This window comes from Panthera tigris, chromosome D3 (assembly GCF_018350195.1).
Source record: "Panthera tigris isolate Pti1 chromosome D3, P.tigris_Pti1_mat1.1, whole genome shotgun sequence".
In the NCBI taxonomy this organism is placed as follows: domain Eukaryota; kingdom Metazoa; phylum Chordata; class Mammalia; order Carnivora; family Felidae; genus Panthera; species Panthera tigris.
Genome location: NC_056671.1, coordinates 19,933,874 through 19,960,133, shown reverse-complemented (window position 1 = coordinate 19,960,133; position 26,260 = coordinate 19,933,874). Strand labels below are relative to the sequence as shown.

The 26,260-nt window shown below is 43.1% G+C and overlaps 3 protein-coding genes and 2 gene segments (V, D, J or C); all 5 read left to right on the top strand.

Moving 5' to 3' along the window:
• LOC102968706 (immunoglobulin lambda-1 light chain) overlaps positions 1 to 26,260 on the top strand; it is a 718,086-nt gene that overhangs the window by 430,666 nt on the left and 261,160 nt on the right. The gene's annotated exons all lie outside the window — the stretch shown is intronic.
• The window catches only part of LOC122232563, a 1,057,381-nt gene that overhangs the window by 787,970 nt on the left and 243,151 nt on the right, over positions 1 to 26,260 (top strand).
• Positions 1 to 26,260, top strand: part of LOC122232564 (immunoglobulin lambda-1 light chain-like) — a 586,739-nt gene that overhangs the window by 327,356 nt on the left and 233,123 nt on the right. The window lies entirely within an intron of this gene.
• The window catches only part of LOC102959445 (immunoglobulin lambda-1 light chain-like), a 480,152-nt gene that overhangs the window by 234,190 nt on the left and 219,702 nt on the right, over positions 1 to 26,260 (top strand). The window contains exons 1-2 of one of the 3 annotated variants that reach the window (XM_042962212.1): positions 490 to 591; positions 969 to 1,263. The exons of the other annotated variants lie outside the window; for them this stretch is intronic. Coding sequence (XP_042818146.1) covers positions 546 to 591; positions 969 to 1,263 — 341 coding nt within the window. The 5' untranslated portion in view covers positions 490 to 545. Of the gene's footprint in view, positions 1 to 489; positions 592 to 968; positions 1,264 to 26,260 lie in introns of those variants that run through there. 3 annotated transcript variants of the gene reach the window in all.
• LOC102964473 overlaps positions 1 to 26,260 on the top strand; it is a 277,151-nt gene that overhangs the window by 40,961 nt on the left and 209,930 nt on the right.

The window sequence follows — 26,260 nt, the reverse complement described above, 5'->3', positions numbered from 1 at the left end:
CTGAGGCATAGCATGGATAACCTGTCCCAGAAGTTCTCCAACAGGACACATTCCTACCTTACCTCAATGGTTCCTCAAAACTCCACGTGCACTAGACAAGGGAGAAATTTTGTTCAGGTTATGAAGTTCCCCAACACAGAACTGGGGTAGGACACTTCACTGACCTAAGTTTCTCCAGTCACCTAAAGAGTAAACATTCCGTAATAAGTTCAGAAAATGCAGACTCCAACTCTGAGCTCTGCTGTGACCACACCCAACCAGGAGCCTGGACAAGGAGAGGGATGCAGTTGTGGACCCCAACTATGGGCTCAGAGGGTGAAGCAGAATCCCTTGGGCTGAAAGTGGATCTGAAAGGCTGCCCCTCCCATCTCTGTGTCCCTTGGGGCTGAGCCCATTTCTGAAGCCTCAAGGCTCCTCAGCAGCAGCCCCTAGCCCTGGCTGATTTGCATGAACAGCAGGTGTCTCCAGCAAGGGGATAAGTCAGGCCTGGGAGGAACCCTGCCCAGCCTCAGGACCTCAGGGAACAGAATCGAGGCACCTCCACCATGGCCTGGACCCCTCTCCTCCTCGGCCTCCTCGCTCACTGCACAGGTGCTGTGCCCAGGCTCGCACCCAACCCAGGCCCAGGGTTCCGGGACAAGCCTGGTCCTGACTCTGAGCTCAGCAGGGGAGTCTCAGTGGGGACAGGATGCTCAAGACCCTGATGTGGGATGGGGGGCTGGTGGGGTGATAGCCCCCCACTGTGTTCACTGATCTGTGTGAGCCCTGAAGGGCTGCACCTGCCCAGGGAAAGGGGTGGGGTCTGGTTCTCATTTGTTCAAAGGCTCCATCCACCAAGCAGGGAATAAGATGACAGCAGAGTGGAAACTGGGGCCTAGAGAATCACTGGAGCTTAAGCCAGGCAGGTGGGAGTGTTCAGGGGATGACACCCCAGGCTGGAAACCCACCTCTCACCTTCTCTCTTGCAGGCTCCGTGGCTTCCTATGTGCTCACTCAGCCCCCATCAGTGTCAGTGAACCTGGGACAGACGGCCAGGATTACGTGTGGAGGAAACAACATTGGAAATAAATATGCTTACTGGTACCAGCAGAAGTCAGGCCAGACTCCTGTGCTGATTATCTATAAGGATAGCAACCGGCCCTCAGGGATCCCTGACCGATTCTCAGGCACCAACTCGGGGAACACGGCCACCCTGACCATCAGCGGGGCCCGGGCCGAGGACGAGGCTGACTATTACTGTCAGGTGTGGGATGACAGTGATGATGCTCACAGTGACACAGGCAGATGGGGAAGTGAGACACAAACCTCTTCCCCATCTCTGTCATGCTCTCTCCAAGCCCCTGGAGACCTGTACACAAAGCAATGAGCAGATCTGGTCCAGGTCCCCAGATCTGAATTCCCCCCACCTCCCTCCCCATCCAATCTCCAGGAAGCTCTGCACGGGGAGGGTCAGGAGTGCATTTACAGCTGACAGCACTAGGCTTCCCTGCTTCTCGGGGCCTGGGTGTGAACTGGGGACAGAGGGCCTGGGTGGAGAAAAGACACAGGGAGACTTTCGTCCAGTGCTCATTATCTCTGCATTTCTATGTGGTGGCTGTGGGCTACTGCTCTCACAACTGACAAGGATTAGAGCCCCAAATTTCCCAGCTCACCTGAGGTCCTGAAGTCCTGGTGTCATGTGTAGAGCCACCTTCACCTGAGTGCAGTAGACACCGTGAGGTCACCCACACCCTGTCTTTTGGGCTCACACACTCACCCACTACTTCCTGGAGCCTCTGACAGCTCATAGGGGTGCTCCTCATTGCCAAGGGCTCTTGCTTCAGAGAATTGCCTCCCCACATTTATGTCCCTTCTCAGAGAGATTCAATTAAGTGATCTCCTGAGGCCTAGAGGCCAAGGCCCTGCCCCACTTTCACATGTCCTGAAAGGTCCCAGCTTTGGAGCTCCCTGCAGGAATGAGGCCTCATCTGATGTCTCACTCCGTGTGGGTTACTTCTCCTTCTGCCCAGTCTGACCTCCCTCTTCCTTCCAGATCTCCTGCACATGCATTTCTCCATCTCAGAGTCAGCTTCCAGGAACCCAATCCAGGATGGCCAGCATCCCTGACAGGGTCCTCTCAGACCTGAAGAGGCCACTGTATACACACAGAGCTAGGGTTTCTCCCCCAGATCACCAATGCGCATGTCCAATCCCCACAAATGTGCTCAGCCTTTAAGAGGATACAAAATACATTTTTCTCTGCTGGGATATTTATTTTTGTCCCAGATGATTTGATATCGTATAGCTTCAACATTAAGATATAACTATTTGTGAACACATCTGATGTTATGTTATATGATAATGGGATGAGACAGGAGAACAAAACAAACTTATGGTCAATATATATCCAAACACATCCTACAACATTAGGAAGAAGCACGTTACTTCTATACTGCTCATTTCTGTGACTACCCTGTGCTCAGAGGGGTGTCTATAATGTCCTTCTTCACTATTCACCCCATATCTCCTTCCCACAGCAAATACCTGAACTAGTCGCCATCACTGCCCATTGATAGGACTAGACCTGCATTCTGGAAAGTTAGTTCATTATCATACCTGCTGAATTGGATTGTGGTACATTTATGACTGTAATGCAGACTCAGGGAGTATTAGGGGATCTTCTGAATCCTTACACACCCTTCTTGCCCCAATTGTGCACTAGAAACGCAGCTCCCCTGTGATAGTACCATGAATAACCCCAGCCAGTGCCCTGCACTTTTCCTGATGATTCACTTCCAGGAGGAGCCTAAAGCAGACAAGACACACTCTCGGCCTCCAGAGCCGTGCAGCCCATATTCCCTGGGTTCTCACCCCATCCACAGCACACACTCCATGTGGCTGGTGAAAGAGTCCATTCTTAACACATTTTCTCCACAGCACTACACATCACTACAATCTGTACCAAGCTTACGTGACCAGAGTAAAACTGTTATGCCCCATGTCCCAGGGGGCCCGGTAGGACCCAGGGAGATAAACAGAGAAATGAGATATTCAACCATGGCCCAGATCTCTAGCCTGTGACACTCAGTGAGCACACAGTCCCCTGAGGAGGGGGGTGGGGAGGTCTCCACAAGATGCAGCTGCAGGCGCGGCAGGTCTGGGTGGGGCCCCGGGCATCTGCATATGGACCAGCTCCCAGGTGCCTGTGGTGCTGATCCTCCCAGGACCACACTCTGTGTGGCCTCACTCCTGCTCTCTGGCTGCTCCCAGCACAGGTGAGAGGCTCACAGGGAGCCACAGTGTGAGGCACAGGTGCCCTACTCTCCTTCCCATCCTGGGTCCATGGTGTCAGGCCTTGCAATCCCCTGTGTCCACATCGCTCCCTCCCCTAAGGGCTGGGCCAATGATTTCTGACTCAGCCTCCCTTTATTCCTCCAGCCCCCTCTCCTCTCCTTTCTTACAGGCTCGATGCCTCCCCTGATCTGAGGAAGACTCCCCCTGTCAGTGGCCCCAAGCAGGCCCAGGATCCCCTGTTCTGCAAATGAGCTCAGGAGTGAACATCTCTCTTGGTACCGACAGAAGCCAAGTTTGTCCCTGAGCTGGTTATATAGACAGATAAGAGTGACCATCAGGGTTCAATTCTGAGGCTAGAACTTTGGGACATGGCCCCCCTGAGCTTGACCAGAACTAAGGGCCAGGACAAGGCTGACCATTGCTGTGCCACTTACCATGGCAGTGGGTGTGTCTTCAGTGACTCAAGGTGACACAGAAGGATGGGGATGGGACACAAACCCTCCTACCATGGCCCGGCTCTCACTCTCACCTGTCCTCTGAGCAGCTGCTGGTCAGGACTTAGGATCGGGTAGGTGTCCTCCCTGGTCCTGGCCCAGGCCCTGCACTGTGGGCGACTCTAGCAGTTCTCTGTCCTCTGGTCTATGTTTATCCTACTGAACAGTGGCAGAGTGGGGGGCTAGTATGACTATGGGAGCTGGAGTCAGGATTTACAGTAGGTGATAAAGATTTAGGATGTCATTATACATCACATGGGCCCCAGATGTAATCACATGTCACTTAGGAGGGGAGACAGCTGTCTCAGCACAGTCCTGCAGGAATTCCTCTTCCCTTGGGTACAGACAGCCTGAATGGGCCACAAGGCAGCATCTCCTTTGGTTCCTGGATAAGGTGTCCACACATCATCAAGGGCTGCCTGACGCTTCTTGAAAAGGGGACCAGGCCCCTCCTGCCCCAGGCCCTTCCTTCCTTAGATTTTACAGAAACCGTGAAGGAAGTGCAGACCATTGTGGGTCCCATCTGGGGTCTTTCTCCTGGTGCCATGTCCTCCCGCTGCCCCAATCCCATCACCTGCACCAGGCAGGCCTTACCTTTAGCTCAGGCCTGACCCACATGGCCTCACACTCATGCCCACGCTGACCCTGCATGGAGGTTGTGCCTGTATTTGGGCCTCGCCTGTCACTCTGAAAGGAAAGATGAATGAATAAGCTGAATTTCTCTTCATGATTCTTTGATGTATGGTTTTGAAATTGATTTTTAGAGCCATTGTATGAGGTAAAAACTACAAATGAGGTATTAATAAGGAAAAACAGAAGCTTCTGCAGTTTCCCCTCTGGCTTGAATCAGAGCATTACCTTCATGGCAATGGGAGACATAGGTTAAAAAATAATTTTCTCCTCACCAAAGTATGGCATGTACAATTAGAATATTTATAAAAAATTTACTTATTGACATGATGAACTACAAAGAAGATGTTAATGGAAATCCCTGTGACCAAAATAATATTTCCAGGGATTTATCAGGTTAAAGGATCATGAAAAGTTCCCTCTAGAGAATTATAGTCTGGAGATTTCCACATTAGATGTGTTCATTAACATGACAATGAATGAAGGGCGCCTGGGTGGCTGAGTGGGTTGAGCATCCAACTTCTGCTCAGGTCATGATCTCCCAGTCTGTGAGTTCGAGCCCCATGTCGGGCTCTGTGCTGACAGCTGGGAGCCTGGAGCCTGCTTAGGATCTGTGTCTCCCTCTCTCTCTGCCCCTCCCCCACTCGTGCTCTGTCTCTCTCTCTCACTCAAAAATAAGAAACATTAAAAAGTTAAAAAAAAAAACATGACAATGAATGGGCTGTCACCTCCCTGGTCTTCAGGGGGCCCCATGGTCAAGTTTAGCAGTGCCCCCTCCACAACCGGTATCCGGCAGAAGTGAGAAGAAGAAGCTGTCTCCTTCAGGACCTGGAACATTCTGACTGAGGTTGTCCCACATCCCCTCTCAGCCTGGGTGGCCTTCTTCACCTGGTGCAGCTGCCTTGCACCTGCCAGCCTCTGCTCTCTCTCTGCCTCTCAGGGACTGGGAACCAGCATGCCTCTCCAAATCTCCCTTTCCTGTCAGGTGTACCTCTCCCTCATGTTCCTGCTCAGCTCAGCCAGTCTGCGGAGCGTTGAGGAAAGCAGGGACAGGTCATCCGTGGGGGACGAGACAGGAGACCAGGACCAGAGCCACAAGTAGCATCCTAGTCTCCCTGTGGCTTTAGGTGGTAAGGGGGAATGGGAGGGTAACAATCACTTCCCTGAGTGGCCTCAGCCCCCAGGTGAACTGGGGAGTTCCCCGGGCTGAGCACAACTGTGACAAACCTGTCCCTACTTCAGCAGCTTCCTCCTGCAGGCCCCTTAGTGTGCCAAGTGGCTGCCAAGAGAAACTGACTTAGTACCTGGAAATTGCCTCTTACTGCACCTGAGCACAGGTGTTGTTGAACAAGTGAATCTCACAGACAAAATGACAGACGAAGATTCTAAGGATAAAGTCCCACATTCTAATGACATGCCAACTTTGGGACCATATGGGTCTGGCGGAGCCAGAGGAGACGTGAAGCAGAAGGAGGAAGGTAATGAGGCCACAGGAACACCTTTCCCCGAATCACGTGTTGTCTGTGTATCTTAGAGGACCCGACCCAGCCCCATAGCCAGGCACCTGAAAGACCACGGTGGGAGCCAAGGACTGATTCCAACACACTTGTGTGAGATAGTTGTCATGTGGCCTGACCCCAAGAAGGTGACTGATCCCAGAAATTGGAAGCCAAGGCTGTTTCTTTTTACCTGATAGCTGATTGAAGGATGCTGGAGGCTATCGTCTTCCTCTTCAGTCACATGTTCTGATCTCACCACTGGTTTGTCAATTAGGAGTCCCTGAAGTGGAGGGACTTTGCATAATTTCGAACACTCATTGACTCAAGGCCCCTGGAAGGGCCTGGACCCAACAGTGCTCTTTGTTTGGGTCACAGGAGGCAGAGCTCTTTGTTTCCCCACCATGGCCTGGACCCCTCTCCTGCCCCCCTGCCTCACTCTTTGCACAAGTGCTGCCCCTGGGCCCTGCCCACATGCTCAGTCCCCACAGGATCTGAGCTAGGCCTGCCCCAAAACATGAGCACAGCCCCAGCACAGCCTCAGTATTGGGACCTAGGGAATGAATCCTTGGACCTCACAACAACCTGTTCTGCTCTGTCTTTTCAGGCTCTGTGGCCTGCAGTGGGCTGACTCAGCCACCCTCAGTGTCAGTGGGCTTGGGACATATAGCAACAATCATTTGCCCTGGAGATGTACTATCAGGGAGATATCCATTGTTGTACCAGAAGAATCCAGGCCAATCTCTCATGCTGGTCCTTTATAATGATAGTCGTCTGGCATTCTATCAAACTTTCCAATGAGGAAGTAGGAAAATAGGAGCCAAAATAAGTGAAAGAAAGAGAGGGGGGGGGAAAGGAAGGAAGGAAGGAAAGAAGGAAGGAAGGAAGGAAGGAGAAAGAAAGAAAGAAAGAAAGAAAGAAAGAAAGAAAGAAAGAAAGAAAGAAGAAAGGAGAGATGAGGGGTAGGGCACCCGGATGGGTCAGTTGGTTGGGCGACAGACTCTGGCTCGGGTCATGATCTCAGGGTTTGTGAGTTCGAGCCCCGTATCATGCTCTGTGCTGACAGCTCAGAGCCTGGAGCCTGCTTGGGATTCTGTGTCTCATTCTCTCTCTGCCCTTCCCCGACTTGTGCTCTGTCTCTCTGTCTCTCAAAAATAAATGTTAAAAAAATTAAAAAAAAAAAAGATGAGGGGAGGGCACGGGAGGAAAGAAGGGAAGGGGAGGGGAGGGGAAAGGAGGGGAGAAGGGAAGGGACAGGAAGGGAAGGGAAGGGAAGGGAAGGGAAGGGAAGGGAAGGGAAAGAAGAGAAGAAAAGAGAAGAGAGGAGAAGAGAGGAGAAGAGAAAAGACATCAATCGAAACTGACCCTGAAATTCCATTGATGATAAGAATTCACAGGAAGAATGAAAAATACATTTTCATAACTCTATTTCATTTGTACATGAACATCCATCAGCATGATAGATGGTTCTCCATATACTCACTTGCCATCTGAAGATGTCTTTAGGTCTAAAATGAGTCTTTTGAAGGCAGCATAGAGATGAGTCTTGTTTTTTTTTTTTTGTTTTTTGTTTTGTTTGTTTGTTTAATGCATTCTGTTACCCTATGTCTTTTGATTGGAGCATTTTGTCCATTTAAATTCTGGGTGATTACTGATTGACATGAATTTCATGCCATTGTGTTGCCTGTAAAGTTGATGTTTCTGGTGATGTTCTCTTTTCCTTTCTAGTCTTTGTTGCTTTTGGTCTTGTTTTACCCACTCAAAGAGTCCCCTTTACTATTTCTTGCAGGGCTGGTTTAGTGTCATGAACTCCTTTAGTTTTTGTTTGGGAAACTCTTTATTTCTCCTTCTATTCTGAATGACAGCCTTGCCTGATAAAGTATTCTTGGCTGAGTATTTTTCCCATTCAGCACGTTGAATAGATTTTGGCACTCCCTTCTGGCCTGCCAGATTTCTGTGGACAGATCTACTGAAAACCTGATTTGTCTTCTCTTGTAGGATAAGGACTTTTTTTCCCTTGCGGTTTTCAGGATTCCATCGTTTTCTGGTTTTTGTTTGTTTGTTTGTTGTTTTTGTTTTGTTTTGTTTTGTCAATTTGATTCTGATGCCTCTGGGTGATGGCCAGCTTTTGTTGTATATAATGGGAATTCTCTGTGCCTATAAATGTTGATGTCTGTTTCCTTCCTCTGATTAGGGAGGTTTTAAGCTATGATTTGCTTAAGTAAACCATCTGCTTCTTTATCTTTCTTTTCTGGGATTCCTATGAAACGAATGTTATTAGGCTTTAAGGAGTCATTGAGGTCAATAAGTCTACATTCATGATACAATAATTTTCATACCCACTTATATTCAGAATATTATTTTCCATAATTTTATCTAGTATATCCTCTGCTTCATCCATCCTCATTGTCATTGCATCCATATCAGTTTCAGTATTTTTTATTTCAGACTGACTACTTCTTTAATCTCTGCAGTAAGGGATTCTCTAGTGTCTTCTATGCTTTTCTCAAACCCAGCTAGGATCCTTATGATTACTGTTTTAAATTCTGGTTCAGGGGCTCCTGCGTGGTTCAGGCAGTTAAGGGTCTGACTTCAGCCAAAGTCATGATCTCACAGCTTGTGGTTTCAAGTCCTGGGACGGGCTCTGTGCTGATGGTTCAGAGCCTGGAGCCTGTTTCAGATTTGGTGTCTCAGTCTCCCTCTGTCCCTCCCATGTTCTCTCTCTCTCTCTCTCTCTGTCAAAAACAAATAAACATTTAAAAAAAATAAAATAAAATAAATTCTGGCTCAAACATCTTACTAGTTTCTGTATTGGTTAAATCTCTGCTGTGACTTCTTCCTGTTCTTTCTTTTGCGGTGAATTCCTCTTGTGTCCTTTTGTCTGATTCACTGTTTTGTGTTTGTGTGTGAGTGTTAAGAAAGCCTGTTTTATTCTTGCTCCTGGGAGTAATGGCTATCTTAAGAAGAGGTCCAGATGGACTTAACAGATATATTCAGAACATTCCACCCTAAAGCAGAAGAATATACATTCTTCTCCAGTGCACATGGAACGTTCTCCAGAATAGACCATATACTGGGACAAAAATCAGCCCTAAGTGAGTACAAAAAGATTGAGATCTACCATGCATATTTTCAGACCACAACACTATGAAATTCAAAATCAACCACAAGAAAAAATTTGGGAAGGTAACAAATACTTGGAGACTGAAGAACATCTTACTAAAGAATGAATGGGCTAACTAAGAAGTTAAAGAGGAAATTAAAAAGTATATGGAAGTCAATGAAAACGATAACACCACAACCCAAAACCTCTGGGATGCAGGAAAGGGGGTCATAAGAGGAAAGTATATAGTAATCCAGGCCTTCCTAAAGAAGGAAGAAAGATCTCAGATACACAACCTAACCTTACCCCTTAAGGAGCTGGAAAAAGAACAGCAAATAAAACCCAAAACCAGCAGAAGACAGGAAATAATAAATATCAGAACAGAAATTAATGCTATTGAAACCAAAAACAAAAACAAAAACAAAAACAAAAACAGTAGACCAGATCAATGAAATCAGAGGCTGGTTCTTTGAAAGAATTCACAAACTGATAAACCACTAGCCAGTTGATTAAGAAGAAAAAGGAAAGGACCCAAATAAATCAAGAATGAAAGAAGAGAGATTACAGCCAACACAACAGAAATAAAAACAATCATAAGAGAATATTACGAGCAATTATATGCCAATAAAATGGGCAATCTGGAAGAAATGGACAACTTCTTAGAAACATATACACTACCAAAACTGAAACAGGAAGAAATAGAAAATTTGAACAGACCCATAACCAGTAAGGAAATCAAATTAGTAATCAAACATCTGCCAAAAAACAAGAGTCCAGGGCCAGATGGCTTTCCAGGGGAATTCTACCAAACATTTAAGGAAGAGTTAACACCTATTCTCTTGAAACTGTTCCAAAACATAGAAATGGAAGGAAAACTTCCAAACTCTTTCTATGAAGCCAGCATTACCTTGATTCCAAAACCAGACAGAGACCCCACTAAAAAGGAGAACTATAGACCAATTTCCCTGATGAACATGGATGCAAAAATCCTCAACAAGATATTAGCCAACTGGATCCAACAATACATTACAAAAATTATTCATCACGACCAAGTGGGATTTACACCTGGGATGTAGGGCTGGTTCAATATCTGCAAAACAATTAACGTGATTCATCACATCAATAAAAGAAAGGACAAGAACCACATGATCCTCTCAATAGATGCAGAGAAAGCATTTGACAAATTACAGCATCCTTTCTGGATAAAAACCCTCAAGAAAGTAGGGATAGAAGGATCATACCTCAAGAACGTAAAAGCCATATAAGAACAACCCAATGCTAATATCCTCCTCAATGGGGAAAAACTGAGAGCTTTCCCCCTGAGGTCAGGAACAAGACAGGGATGTCCACTCTCGCCACTGCTATTCAACATAGTATTAGCCTCAGGAATCAGACCACACAAAGAAACAAAATGCATCCAAATCACCCAGGAGGAGGTCAAACTTTCACTCTTCGCAGAGGACATGATACTCTATATGGAAAACCCAAAAGATTCCACCAAAAAACTGCTAGAACTGATTCATTAATTCAGCAAAGTTGCAGGATATAAAATCAATGCACAGATATTGGGTGCATTCCTATACACCAACAATGAAGCGACAGAAACAGAAATCAAGGAATCGACTGTTTCCGATTCTGTGTCTCCCTCTCTGTCTGCCCCTCCCCCATTCATGCTCTGTCTCTCTCTGTCCCAAAAATAAATAAAAAACGTTGAAAAAAAATTTAAAAAGAAATCAAGGAATCGATCCCTTTTACAGTTGCACAAAAAAACATAAAATACCTAGGAATAAATCTAACTAAAGAGGTAAAAAATCTATACACTGAAAACTATAGAAAGCTTATGAAAGAAATTGAAGAAGACATAAAAACTGGAAAAAGATTCCATGCTCCTGGATAGGAAGAATAAATATTGTTAAAATGTCGATACTACCCAAAGCAATCTACATATTCAATGCAATCCCTATCAAAGTAACACCAGCATTCTTCACAGAGCTAGAACAAATAATCCTAAAATTTGTTTGGAAGTAGAAAAGACCCCGAATAGCCAAAGCAATCTTGAAAAAGAAAACCAAAGCAGGAGGCATCACAATCCCAGACTTCAAGCTACTACAAAGCTGTAATCATCAAGACAGTATGGTACTGGCACAAGAACAGACTCTCAGATCAATGGAACAGAAGAGAGAACCCAGAAATGGACCCACAAATGTATAGCCAACTAATCTTTGACAAAGCAGGAAAGAATATCCAATGGAATAAAGACAGTCTCTTCAGCAAGTGGTGCTGGGAAAACTGGACAGCGACATGCAGAAGAATGAACCTGGACCACTTTCTTATGCCATACACAAAAATAAACTCAAAATTGATGAAAGACTTCAATGTAAGACAGGAAGCCATCAAAGTCCTAGAGGAGAAAGCAGGCAAAAACCTCTTCGATCTTGGCCGCAGCAACTTCTTACTCAACACGTCTCTGGAGGCAAGGGAAACAAAAGCAAAAATGAACTACTGGTACCTCATCAAAATAAAAACCTCTGCACAGCGAAGGAAACAATCAGCAAACTAAAAGGCAATAGACAGAATGGGAGGAGATATTTGAAAATGACATATCAGATAAAAGGTTAGTTACAAAATCTATAAAGAACTTACCAAACTCAACACCTAAAAAAACAAATAATCCAGTGAAGAAATGGGCAAAAGACATGAATAGACACTTCTCCAAAGAAGACATCCAGATGGCCAACTGACCCATGAAAAAATGCTGCACATCACTCATCATCAGGGAAATACAAATCAAAACCACAATGAGATACCACCTTACACTTGTCAGAATGGCTAACATTAACAACTCAGGCAACAACAGATGTTGGGGAGGATGCAGAGAAAGAGGATCTCTTTTGCATTGTTGGTGGGAATGCAAGCTGGTGCAGCCACTCTGGAAAACAGTATGGAGGTTCTTCAAAAAATTAGAAATAGAACTACGCTACGACCCAGCAAGTGCACTACTAGGCATTGATCCATGGGATACAGGTGTACTGTCTCGAAGGGACACATGCACCCTAATGTTTATAGCAGCACTATCAACAATAGCCAAAGTATGGAAAGAGCCCAAATGTCCCTCAATGGATGAATGGATAAAGAAGATGTGGTATGTATATGCAATGTATATACTTGGCAATCAAAAAGAATGAAATCTTGCCATTTGCAACTACATGGATGGAACTGGAGGGTATTATGCTAAGTGAAATTAGTCAGTCAGAGAAAGACAAAAATCATATGACTTCACTCATAGGAGGACTTTAAGAGACAAAACAGATGAACATAAGGGAAGGGAAACAAAAATAATATAAAAATAGAGAGGGGGACAAAACAGAAGAGACTCATAAATATGGAGAACAATCAGAGGGTTCCTGGAGGGGGTGTATGAGGGGGGACAGGCTAAATGGTAAGGGGCATTAAGGAATCTACTCCTGAAATTATTGTTTCACTATATGCTAATTTGGATGTCAATTTTAAAAAATAAAAAATAAAAAATAAAATTAAAATAAATAAATAAATAAATAAATATTCAGAGAATGTTTAAGATTCAAATTATCAAGACTTCTGTTGAATTTAAGGCTAGGAATGCTGAGGAAGAACGATTTCTTTGCCCATGACTAGCCGATGACCTCTTGGCCAGGTAAAAGATTCTCTGAAGATGGAATGTTTGAAAAAACTGCAGAAGGAAGGTACTACCTGGCAGATAGCAGTGTGGCAGACAAGTACAAGGAATATATGATTTTTTTCTCTCTCGCTCTTTCTACAAGAAAGAGAGTTTAAAAAACAACAACATTTTTTTCGTTATTTTTAGAATTCAATACTTTTATCAGTATATGCCTCTGTGTGCACTTGTTTATCAAATTCAATAGATTTTGATATGACTTTTGATCTGGAGTCCTCTTCAAAACAAGGGACCTTTTCTTGAGTACTTGTTTAATCTTTGCCATTCTTTGAACTCTTAGGTCTACATGTAAATATCCTCCAAGTACCTTTTATTTTCTAGTATTTGTATTACAACATGTTTACTGTTCTTTTTGTGACATTTTATGCACTTGGTTTTCAGGTCCTTAAGTGTCCACCCCTTAAGTCATGTATTGAATATTTTTTTCAAAATCATTTTTAAGCTTTATAATGTATATGGTTAACCAGATGCATGACCAGATAATCTGCTGGCAAAACCATACTACTGCCCCACTTGTGGGGTCTATTTCTGGTCAGTCATGATCATAGATAGAAAAAATAGATAGATAGATAGATGATAGATAGATAGATAATAGACAGATATAGTGATATATATATATATATATATATATATATATATATATATAGTGATGTTGTACTTGGATCTTTTATTTCACTGGGTGTAACAGGTTTTTTTTATTTATTTATTTTGAGAGAGAGAGAGAGAGAGAGAGGGAACAAGCTTTGGAGGGGCAGAGAGAGGGAGTGACAGAATCCCAAGCAGGCTCTGTGCCATCAGTGCAGAACTAGGTGTAACAGTTTGAGTTCTATCTAAGAACAGATCCACTATGTGTATTTGGGAATAAAGGTAGAGTAGAGGAATGAGTGTTTATTTGAATATTGGAAAAGCTGGAGAAATGAAGGTCCAGGAAGATACTCTAAAAAATCAGATAATCTGTAGCAGGAAGGTCAGGGGAGCAAACACTTAGGAACTCAGCCTGAAGCACCTAAGAAGTTGGTTCGCCGAAGTGCAATCAGGAAATTAAGCCATTCTCAAGAGTGTTGAGTTGAATTCCCAAGCAGGGTCTTTCTTACTGTCTGTGGTAGTGAAGTAGACACTCGTCAAGTGTGTACCAAGAGGCTGCTGTGAATATCATGGTTGCAACCTTCCATTCCACTTTTACATTCTCACTGAAGTTCTCCTGGAGAAAACTCTTAAAACTAAACAGGAAAGAAGACTCTGAAAAATACAGCTCCAAGCTGCTCTAAAATGCAGAGGAGGTCCCAGAAGGAGTCATGACCCCAAGGTGATGAGAGACAATTCAGTACAAGGGGCTTATGTTCTAATTGTGCTACTTATTTCTTTTTTCTGTGTGGTTCCTGGAGTCCTTCATGTTGACTGCTATTTTGTTCAATTTGCTGATTTGAGGCTTAAATCTGTTAACTGGTAGGTTCTTAATGACAGGAATTATGCAATTCCTGAAAGACAAAGAGGACCCTGGACCTTTGGAATCATATTGCAAGGGGAGACTGTTATCTGGAGTAAGGAATTGTATTCTTTAATAGATTTTCCATTTACCTAGCTTCTATATTTGTAACTAACTTAATTTTATCTTTGTCAGTGAATAAACCAGTCTCCACTCTCTTTGCTAGATCCACACAGAGCTGAATGTCTTGTTTGTTTTGACGTTAGTGCTGGGGTCCATTCCCTGAGCTCCACTGTAGCACTTCTGTGGACTGGCCAGGTCACAGAGAAGGAAGCAGCGCCCCAGTCCTCTTTCTGGGGACCAAACAACCTATGGCTTAACTCTTACCCAGTCAGCTTATATTCACCAGAACTGCTTGGCTCAGTAACAATTTAGATTTGGAAGTTGGAGGGGAAGTGAACAATAATCAGGTTGCCATAGTTTAAGATTAGCTCCTGAAATATGATTTTTTTCCCGGTGACATACTTTTAAATGGAATATTAATTAATTAGAACCTTTCAAAGAACTCTTAGGTATAGGATATATACATTAATTCAAAAATGTTATACCATGCACTTGCTGATTACATATTTAGACTGTTTTTAAAAATATGTTACATAGCATTCTCCCTAAGTGATGGAAATAATTACTAATTATTTTTAAGAAATACGTGAGTTGAAAAGAATGTATTTTATTATAAACTAGAGTGTTAAAAAAGATATAAATATGCACTGAAAAAAATTATGATGACAATATATATTTTATTGTGCATTTTAAGAAATTAAAAGATGAAATCAAAACATAAAAAAAGAATAGGTCCAAAAAAATTAATAAAAAAAGGAAGTTAGATCTTAGTTGTCTTTTGGCCTTCTTCTTAAAAGAAGCCAGATCTGAGCCCCCCCATCCCCTGCCCCCAGAAGTAGGAAGCTAGATCCTATCACTGCTAGATCTGAAGCTTTGCAGCACTCTATGATCTGTAGCTTTTGTGCGTCTCAGAGGTTATTGCTGGTCTTCTGCAACAGGCAGGTGGAGCCTGCCGTGCTGATACTCAGGCTGACTTGCCCTAGTGGAAATGCACCTGCAGAGCCTACTGATGTAGAGCTTAGTGGAGCCAGGCATGGTGTAAGCGATTCTAGCCTCCACTGGGTGGCGCTGTTTTGCTCACTGGAGCCTGTCAGAGCTGATGGGCCAGGCAGAAATGGTGGACCCCTGCTCTCGCATTCCAGAGCCCAGAGTTCAAAGACACCACTCTTCAGGAAGCCCTCATGGAAGACCAAACAAACACCTCTTTTCTGTCCCCTGCTTCCATTAGATCCCTGCCTTTCACCCTGCCTGTGTCGGAGCTGTATGCCCGCCAGGCGGCACGGTACGCCTTTGTTTTATCTCAGGTGTGCGGCTGTGTTTCTAAAATCCTATTTTTAGAAATCCGTGGGGCAGACCGGAGCTGATCCTTTAGGGGAGAGTATAGCTGCACTGTAGCCGGTGCTGGTCTGTCCCGGAAAAGCAATGGCACAACTGCACGGTGGTTCAGAGTTTATAGTAAAGTGCAGCACATAGTCTGCACCAAGTTTTGCTGCCCTCAGCAGGTGTCTTTGTTCCCATGCTAGGGAACCGGGCAGCATGTTAACGCTGCCAGTTCTTTTGTCCCCAGAGAGATCACACCGCCCCTCCCAAATGCACTCCAAGCAGGGGAACTGTTTATCCCCATGCGAGGGGATCCTCAGCCTATGCTGCCTGCCTGCTAACCAGGTCTCTGCCTTCCTTATCCGCTGGAGCACCACCAATTGTTGTGCAATTCCCTGCGTGCTTTCTTCCTCTCTGTCTCTCTCCTTTCCCCATGACCAGGACTCCTTCCACCCTGCAGCACCCCCAGTTCTTTTCTCCCCCAAATCAACTCTCCATGGCTCCTACATTCCATCAGGTGGCCGTTTTTTCTACTTCTAGTTGTGCAATTTTGCTCTCTCAGTCCTCAGATCGATTTCTTGGGTTTTCAAAACGACTTAATATTTATCTAGCTGTGTTTGAGGGAGGAGGCAAACTTAAGGTCACCCTACTCTTCTGCCATCTTAACAACACTCCCGCCTCCTTTAATTTGATCAGACACAATTTCATCCTCTCCAATCCCATTTTTCAGATATGCATTTACATTTACACTGTCAAGGTACATTTTTAGGGAATTACTTAGGAGGTAGCCAGGCAATATTCTTGTGTCTTCTTTGAGCCTCCAAAAAGTACATATTCAGCCTCAGCATTCCTTCTTTTTTACCTGCCTTTTAGATAGGATTTCAATATGCTGGGGTAGATGGGAGGGATGTCATGACCTTGACATCGGTCTCATCAGAACAGTAAAACAGGGGCATTTCCTGCCATTGGCTCTTTTTCTTTTCCAGTTTCTTTCTCAAGGATTCTGTGTGATTTTGTGTCCACCAACAGCAAAATCCCCACAAGGGCAGAGCTTTCTCCTTTTTCTTCCAGTTGTTCACGACAATTTTCTCTTCTACATGTGTTCTCAGTCAGTTCCATGTTAAGTAAAGGAAACATGCTCAGGTATACTTGAGTTTGTTTCACAAAATTTTTATCACGCAGCTTATCAAACTGAAAGAGTGCATAAAATAAATATTTATGGTTTCAGAAAGAATAATTAATGGAAACCACATTACCCATGCAAATATAGCCATCTTAAAAAAAACCACAGCCATCTGAACAATCTACAATTCACTAATACCTGGAGATCCTGCGTTTGGCATTACTCATCCCTTTTATCTTTTATACACTGTTTTCACCTAGGCAATGCATCCCCAACTTTCGTGAATTTAAAACAGTGAGCAGAAAGCAACAAACTAGCTGAGAAAGGAAAGGATAACGTGTCCATTTGGTGACAGCCCAGGATACATTAAGCTTCAGAGAGCCTCAGGATCAGTGTTGGTTGAGCTTCCTGGGAGTTTAGTACAGCCCCAATGAAGGGGACAAGCAAGGCTCGGGGGAAAAAAAAGAGACCCCTAGAACTGAACATCTGGTCTTGCTTTCTGTAGGCCAGTTACGGGGTATCTAGCAGGAATATTGTCAGAGGTTAGGACCCCACGCTCTCTGCTGCCTGGCTCAGCATTTTCTCTGGGAGGTGTCCCAGAACACTTCTCTACAAGGGCTGATCATGACATTGCTGCTATGCCATGCCAAGAAAACCTAGCTCAGATGGGAAAGTACCAAAAGGAATCCAGGCCAGAGACACATAAGCATTTCGAGCTGATATTAGTGTGGCCAGCGCCTTAGTGGTGTCTGTTTCCTCATGAATGAGCTTTTCACTTTCTTGAGGAAAAGAGACTGGAAAGAGGATGATCATCTGAGGGAGGTGGTCACAGGATTCAACATTCTTATGACACCCAGGTTGTCATCATGATACCACAGTGCCAACTCTACTTAGATTCCCCTGATCCCAAGAGATGTGTTTCATGTTCTTCCAAGACAAATCTGATCAGGGGAGGGGTAGGTAGAATGTGGTCTATTTGTCTCAGCACAGTAAGGAGAGGGGATCTGGAGATTTACCTGCTTATGTAGCAACTTCCACTCATTCTAACTTTTGCTTTCCTCACCCCCATCACCAGTTGAATATCATCAGGGAATAAAATTCCTTGGTTGATATTTTACTAGTAAGTGCATAGTTTTGAAGTCAAAGAGGTGTCTAGAAAGGGGTCGACACAGAATCAGGCAAAATGTGCCTTAATATAGTTTTCTTCATATTCGTTGTCCTTGGGATTTGTTCAGCATCTGGATCTTCAGGTCTCCTTCTGTTTCTCTGTCTTCTTTTTGAGGATCACCTATTGTATGGATATTGGGACATTTGATGAGACTCCACACTTTACTGATAGTTATTGATCTTTAATATTTTTTTCCCTTTGTATTTTAGATTGTACATTTTCTTGCTATGACTTTGAGGTCACTAGTCTTTTATTTTCTAATCTGTAGTTAATTCCATATAGTGTACTTTTTATTGGTGCTTCATTATATCTTTTATTTCTTGGCTGAGATGTGATGTCTCTCCACTAATTTTCAGAGAATTTCTCCTTTCCTGTGTTAATTTTTAAGTAGCTGGTTTAAAGTCTTTGTGAGCAAATTCCAATGTTTCTTTCATACCGGGTTAAGCATCATCTTTCTCGCTGGTTGAGCTTTTCATTTTTCTTCCTATAGTGGGTAATTTTGGCATCTATCCTGAATCTATTCAACGCTATTTTATGGAACTGTGATTCTAGTTCTAAATTCCAAGTGATGTTGGGTTGGTTTTGTTTGTTTTTGTTTTTTGTTTGTTTGTTTTACCAGATACTTTACCCAGTCGTGTACAAGCTACTAGTTTCAAACAGTGTTCTGTTGAATGTGTTTTCTGTTTCAGTTCTGTTTACAAACACTTTGCTCTGCTATTTGCATCTGTCCTAAGTGGAAACAACGCAACGATCTTCACAGGTCATATCTGGGATTTTAGTGGAAGCCACTTCCTCAGTTATATTCCCCATGACATTCCATCCTTCTTCTATCAGACACTGCACAAGTGCAGCTCAGAGATGATCCAAGACTCAATAATTGACATCGTTGCTTTCCCAGGCCTCTCCCTCTTCAACATCTCCCCATCCCCAGTATTTCCAGTTCCGTAGATCTTACTTTTGGTCTTCTGGACAGAAACCTAGGACTTGGCTCATCTTCACTGCCATGCACTTCCCCTGACAGTGCTGACGTCTGGGCCAAGTTGCACGAGGACAGAGAGGATTGTCTCTTGTGCAAAATCCTAACGTGAGAAAAATAAGTTCCCAAATACACCACTGTTATTTCTCTCACTACAAAAGCACTTTCTGTGGGCAGGGACATAGAGAAGGAGGAGAATCAAATTTAAAGGAAAAGAAAAAGTGTGCGGCGCCTGGGTAGCTCAGTCAATTAAGCATCTGACTTTGGCTCTGGTCATGTTCTCACAGTTTGTGAGTTCGAGCTCTACATTGAACTGCCTGCTGTCCTCACAGAGCCTGCTTCGAACCCTCTATCTCCCCCTCTCTCTGACCCTCCCTGCTTGCATTCTCTCTATCTCTCTCAAAAATAAACAAACACTTAAAAAATGAAGAAAAGAAAAGAAAAGAAAAGAAAAGAAAAGAAAAGAAAAAGTGGATATCCAATTTGCTTGAGCTTTAGAAGTCATCCTTCTCACATGTCAACCCAGAACAATGGTGTGTTCCTGGATCTCTTTCTGTCTTAAGCTGGTGACTGGTACTGCATCCCAGCTGCCTTGAGGAGAGGTTGAAGGATTCTGAAGGTAAAATAGAAAGGTCAGCATTGATCGTTACTGCAATGTCAATGTCATTCTCAATCTGCCTTGTAGGATCTTTTTCTAGGGACTCAAATAGCTCCTGCATAGCTGCTCAAATAGCTGCATTCTTTCCAGGCTTAAAGCAGCATTCATTGGGAATCATGGTGTCTTCCTACTATATCTTAAATGGAACCTGATCCTGATAACAGTACTTGCAATCTGGGTAATTTTATCTGTTTAAAACTGGCATTAGAAAAAAATGGAAAGTTGAAAAAGAATTTTAAAACCTTCACAAGAACGATATAGGAAGAAATATTTCTAAAATGCTACTGTTTCTTCAGTGTTCCAGGGTCACTGAGGTTGGTTTTATGGTGACTGTTGGGCAGAGTGAGGTGAAGGAAACAGAGTAATGCCAGAAAAATAAATCAAAGATAAAATGGAATGAGATCTGGATAATATAAAGCTTATAACAAATGACCCCCTGAAACATAGAAATGTCCCATTATCAAAATTGTACTTCCCTATTCTAATTCAGTTCCCATAGATCATGTACCATTGACAGTGTAAACTTTATTCTTCATTTCTAGGTTGGGATCTTAGGCTGAAGAAGGGCAACTGGCATGTTAATGAATGGAATGTACAGAATGTCCTGGCGCATGTTCCTTTTTCCTTCATGGGGTTCACCCACACCTTCCATGTAGCATGCAAGCGAGTGACTGGGGTGACTGATAAGCTGGCAGGTTTCAATGTTGCACATACATCAGCACAAACAAAGAGGGGAGGGATGGTAACAAGCCTTCAGCTGGGGGAGACCTCACCACCAACCACCACTCACAGCACATGGTCCACTGATGGGGGCAGGCAGTGACACATTTCTAACAGTACAGAGATCCTCAGAAGTAGGTATCCAGCAGAGGGCACAGAAGCAAGGGCCCCAGGCCTGGGATACTCACAGAGACACAGTCATGTCATGAAAGAAATACACAAGGTCCTGGAGCTCATGACCATGAGGGCATAAGGATATCATTGTCTTCTGGACAAATCTGACAAAACATTCAAGTTCTTAACTTCCAGAAAAAACATGTCAGAGTGTTTGAGTCTTTTCAGCTAAGCTCTGCTGCCCAAGGATACAGAAGTATGTAGAATGAAGGGTCATATCTGAGGGGCTGAGGAGAGGCAGGTGCAGGAAGCATATTAGCATAAAGGCCACTCTCTTCTCCGAGGCAGGGTGAGGAGATAATAGAGGCATGAGGGAGCCAGGCCCAGGATCAGAGTCTCAGAAGGAAGTGCTCTTGAGGCATCTCCACCATGGCCTGGACTCTGATCCTTCTCACCCTCCTCACTCAGGACACAGGTGAGGTCGCCAGGGAAGGGACCATGGGGACATCTGGGCTGATCCTTTCTCTCCTTCTCAGGATCATCAGAGTCTTTCAGCACTGCACTAATGAGTGTGCTTTACTTTTTTCAGGGTCCTGGGCCCAGTCTGCCCTGACTCAGTCTCTCTCAGTGTCTGGGCTCTGGGCCAGACAATTACCATCTCTTGTTCTGGAAGCAACAATGACATTCAGGGTTATAAGGATGTCCCCTGGTACCAACAGCTCTCAGCCACATCCCCCAAACTCCTGTTTTATCATGTACATTCTCAGGCTTCAGGGATCCCTGATCATTTCTCTGGCTCCAAGTCTGGCAACACAGCCACCCTGACCATCTCTGGGCTTCAGGCTGAGGACAAGGCTGATTATTACTGTTGTTTATATACAGACAGTGGCACTTACACAGTGGCCCAAGTTCATGGGGGAGGTAAGACCAAAACCTTCCCTGGGGGCACAGCTCCCTCCTTGCTTTAAAGATGCTTCCATAACCTCAACCATGTACAGATGGGGCTCCGTGAAATATAGCCTTGAGCATTCACTTCTCTCTAAGCTCCTCTCCGTCCTGCAATGTAACAAAATGGAACAGATTTCCTGGTGAATTGTCTGGTGAAATGACAGTCTCTCTTTGCTCCTTAACATCTTCCCATTCTTCAGTGACAGGAATAAAGGGACAAAGAGAATGTTCCTAATCAGGGGAAAGAATCAGATATCTAAATCCAGGAGGCACAAAGAACTCGCTTCAGATTCAACAAGAATAGGTCTTCACCATGGCATATCATAGTGAAACTGGCAAAATACAAAAATAGAGAGAGGATTCTTAAAGCAGCTAGGAACAAATGGGCCTTAATCTACAAGGTAGACACATAAGGGTAGTAGTAGACCTGTCCACTGAAACTTGGCAGGCCAAAAGGGGTGGCAGGCAATATTCAACGTGTTGAATAGTAAATATATGCAGCCAAGAATGCTTTATCCAGCAAGGTTGTCATTCAGAATAGAAGGAGAGATAAAGGCTTTCCCAGATGAACAAAAACTGAAGAAGTTCATGACCACTACACCAATCCTGCAAGAGATCCTAAGGGGGATTCTGTCAGTGGAATGCTGCAAAGACACAATGACACTAAATCCATATCTTTCAATAATAACTCCGAATGTAAATGGGCTAAATGCCCCAATCAAAAGACATAGGGGATCAGAATGGGTACTTCTATATGCTGTCTACAAGTGACTCATTTTAGACCGGAAGATACCTACAGATTGAAAGTGAGGGGATGGAGAACCATCTATCATGCTACTGGGATTCAAAAGAAAGCTGGAGTACCCATACTTATATCAGACAGTCTACATTTTAAGCCAAAGCTGTAACAAAAGATGAAGAAGGGCATTATATCAAAATTGCGGGCTCTACCCACTAAGAAGAGCTAACGATTGTAAATGGTTATGCCCCCAACTTGAGAGAACCCAAATATATAAATCAATTAATCACATACATAAGGAATCTTATTGATAAGAATACAGTAATTGCAAGGGAATTTAATACTCCATTTACAACAATGGACAGATCATCCAGGCAGAAAATCAATAAATAAACAATGGCCTTGAATGATACCCTGGACCAGATGGACTTGACAGATATACTCATAATTTTTCATCTAAAGGCAACAGAATACACATTCTTCTCAAGTGCACATGGAACATTCTCCAAGATAGATCACATACTGGGTCACAAAACAGCCCTCAGTAAACAGAAAAAAATTGAGGTCATACCATGCATATTTTCAGATCACAACACTATGAAACTTGAAATCAACCACAAGAAAAAAGTTGGAAAGCCTCCAAATGCATGGAGGTTAGAGAACATTCTACTAAAGAATGAATGGGTTAGCCAGGCAATTAAAGAGGAAATTTAAAAATACATGGAAACAAATGAAAATGAAAACATGATGTCCAAACCCTGTGGGATGCAGCAAAAGCAGTCATAAGAGGAAAATACATTACAATCCAGGCCTATCTCAAGTCACAAGAAAAATCCCAAATACAAAACCTAACCACACACCTAAACAAACTAGAAGCAGAGCAGCAATGAAACCCCAAAGCCAGTAAAAGAACAGAAATAATAAAGATTGGAGCAGAAATAAACAATATAGAATCCCCACCCCCCCCCAAAAAAGCAGTAGAACAGATCAATGAATCTAAAAGCTGGGGTGGTTTTTTTTTTAAGTTTTTATTTAAATTCCAGTTGGTTAATATATAGTGTAATATTAGCTTCAGATGGTGTATAATATAGTGAGTCAATACTTGCATGCATTACCTACTGCTCATCACAACAAATGCACTCCTTAATCCGCATAACCTATTTCACCCATCCCCCCACCCACCTTCCCCCTGGTAACCATAGTTTTGTTCTCTACAGTTAAGAGTCTGTCTCTTGGCACAACTGGGTGGTTCAGTCGGTTATATATAAATATGATCTCCCACATCTTCTTTATACATTCATCAGTCAGTGGACATTTGGTTTCTTTCCATAATCTGGCTATTGTTGATAATACTGCTATAAACATTGGGGTGCATGTATCCCTTTGAATTGGTATTTTTGTATCCTTTGGGTAAATATCTAGTAGGGCAATTGCTGGATCACAGGGTAGTTCTATTTTTAACTTTTTGAGGAATCTCCATACTGTGTTGTAGAGTGGCTGCACCAGTTGGCATTCCCACCAACAGTGCAAGAAGGATACCCTTTCTCTACATCCTTGCCAACACCTGTTGTTTCTTATGTTGTTGGCTGTACCATTCTGAAAGGTGTGGGGTGATATCTAATTGTAGTTTTAAGTTACATTTCCCTGATGATAAGTTATGATGAGTACCTTTTCATGTATATGTTGGCCATCTGTATGTCTTCTCTGGAAAAATGTCTATTTGGGAGTGCCTGGGTGGCTCAGCTGGTCTAGTGTCCAACTGTTGATTTTGGATCAGGTCATGATCTCATGGTTTGTGAGATCAAGTCCTGTGTCAGGCTCTGTGTCAACAGTGTAGAGCTTGCTTGGGATTCTATCCTTCCCTCCCTGTCTCTCCCCATCAAAATAAATAAATACACATTTTGTAAAAGTTTTATAAATGTATATTTATGTCTTTTTCCCATTTTTAACTGGACTCTTTATTTTTGGGGTGTTGAGTTTGACAAGTTCCTCATATATTTTGGATACTAATCCTTTCAAATATGTCATTTGCAAATATCTTCTATTCCATAGGTTGCCATTTAATTTTATTGATTGTTCCCTTTTCTGTGAAGGAGCTTTTTATTTTGATGTAGTCCCAATAGTTTACTTTTGCTTTTGTTTCCCTTGCCTCAGGAGACATATTTAGAAAGAAGTTGTTATGGCCAATATCAAAGAAGTTACTGCCTGTGTTTTCTTCTAGGATTTTTATGGTTTCAAGTCTCATATTTTGATCTTTAATCCACTTTTAATTTATTTTTGTGTATGGTGTAAGAAAGTAGTTCAATTTCATTCGTTTGCATGTTGCTGTCCAGTTTTCCCAACACCATTTGTTGAAGAGACATTCTATTTCCCACTGGAAATTATTTCTAGCTTTTTCAAAGAGTAATTGACTATATAATTGTGGGATTATCTCTGGATTTTCTATACTGTTCCACTGATCTGTGTCTATTTTTGTGCCTTGTTTTTTTTTTTAATGTTTATTCAGTTTTGAGAGACAGAGAGCATAAGCCGGGGGGAGGGGCAAACATCAAGGGGAGACACAGAATCCGAAGCAGGCTCCAGGCTCTGACCTGTCAGAACAGAGCCCAATGCCAGGCTCAAACTCACAAACCAAGAGATCATGACCTGAAGCCGGCCACTTAACCGACTGAGCCACCCAGGCGCCCCTAAGAGCTAGGTTTTTGAAAGAATAAACAAAATTGATAACCCCCTAGCCAGACTTCTCAAAAAGAAACCAAATGGATAAAATCACGAATGAAAGAGAGGAGATCACAACCAACACCACAGAAATACAATTAGTAGAAAGTACTATGAAAAATTATATACCAACAACTGGACAACCTGGAAGACATGGACAAAATTCTAGACATCCCCACACACCAAAACCCAAACCTGAAGAAATAGAAAATGTGAACAGACCCACAACCAGCAAAGAAATTGAATCAGTGATCAAAAATCTCCCAACAGTTGAGAGTCCTGGGCCACATGGCTTACCAGGGGAATCCTACCACACATTTAAAGTAGACTTAATATCTATCCTTCTCAAGCATTCCAAAAAATCGAGATGGAAGGAAACTTCTGGAGTTATTCTATGAAGCCAGTATTACCTTGATTCGAAAACAAGACACCGACCCCATTAAAAAGGAGAATTACAGGCCAATATCCCTGATGGGCACTGGCTGCAAAAATTCTCAACAGCATACTAGCAAATCAAATTAATGTGATACAATCACATTAATAGAAGAAAGGTAAGAGCCATATGATCCTGTCAATGGATGCATTTTCTGCATCTGACATGCTTTTTCTGCATCTGACAAAACATAGCATCATTTCTTAATAAAAATCCTTAAGAAAGGCTGGATAAAAGGAACATACCTTAACATCATAAAAGCCATATATGAAAAGCCCACAGCTAATATCATCCTCAATGGGGGAAAACTGAGACCTTTCCCCCTGAGATCAGGAATGTGATGGGGATGTCCACTCTCACCACCGTTATTTAACATAATGTTGGAAGTCCTAGCCTCAGCAATCAGACAACAAAATAAAATAAAAGGCATCCAAGTTGGCAAAGAAGAAGTCAAACTCTCACTTTTTGCAGATGACATGATACTCTACATGGAAAACCCCAAAGACTCCACCAAAAAGCTGCTAGAACTGATATATGAATTCAACAAAGTCACAGTATACAAAATCAATGTACAGAAATCAGTTGCATTTTTATACACCAATAATGAAGCAACAGAAAGAGAAGTCAAGAAATCGATCCCATTTACAATTGCACTGAGAACCATAAAATACCTACGAATAAACCTGACCAACGATGTAAAAGACCTGTATGCTGCAAACTTTAGAAAACTCATGAAAGAAATTGAAGAAGACATAAAGAAATGGAAAAACCTTCCATTTCTCAATCTCATGGATTGGAAAAACAAGTATTGTTAAATTGTCGATACCACCCAAAGTAATCTACATATTCAATGCAATCCCAATCAAAATTGCACTGGCATTCTCAGAGCTAGAACAAACAATCCTAAAATATGTATGGAACCACAAAAGACCCTGAATATCCAAAATAATGTTGGGGGGAAAAAAACAATGTGGGAGGTATCACCCCCACATTTAGCCTCTACCTTAAACCCATTTAAACCCATTAAAGCCTCTACTTTAGCCCCATTTAAACCCCAGACTTTAGCCTCTACTACAAAGCTGT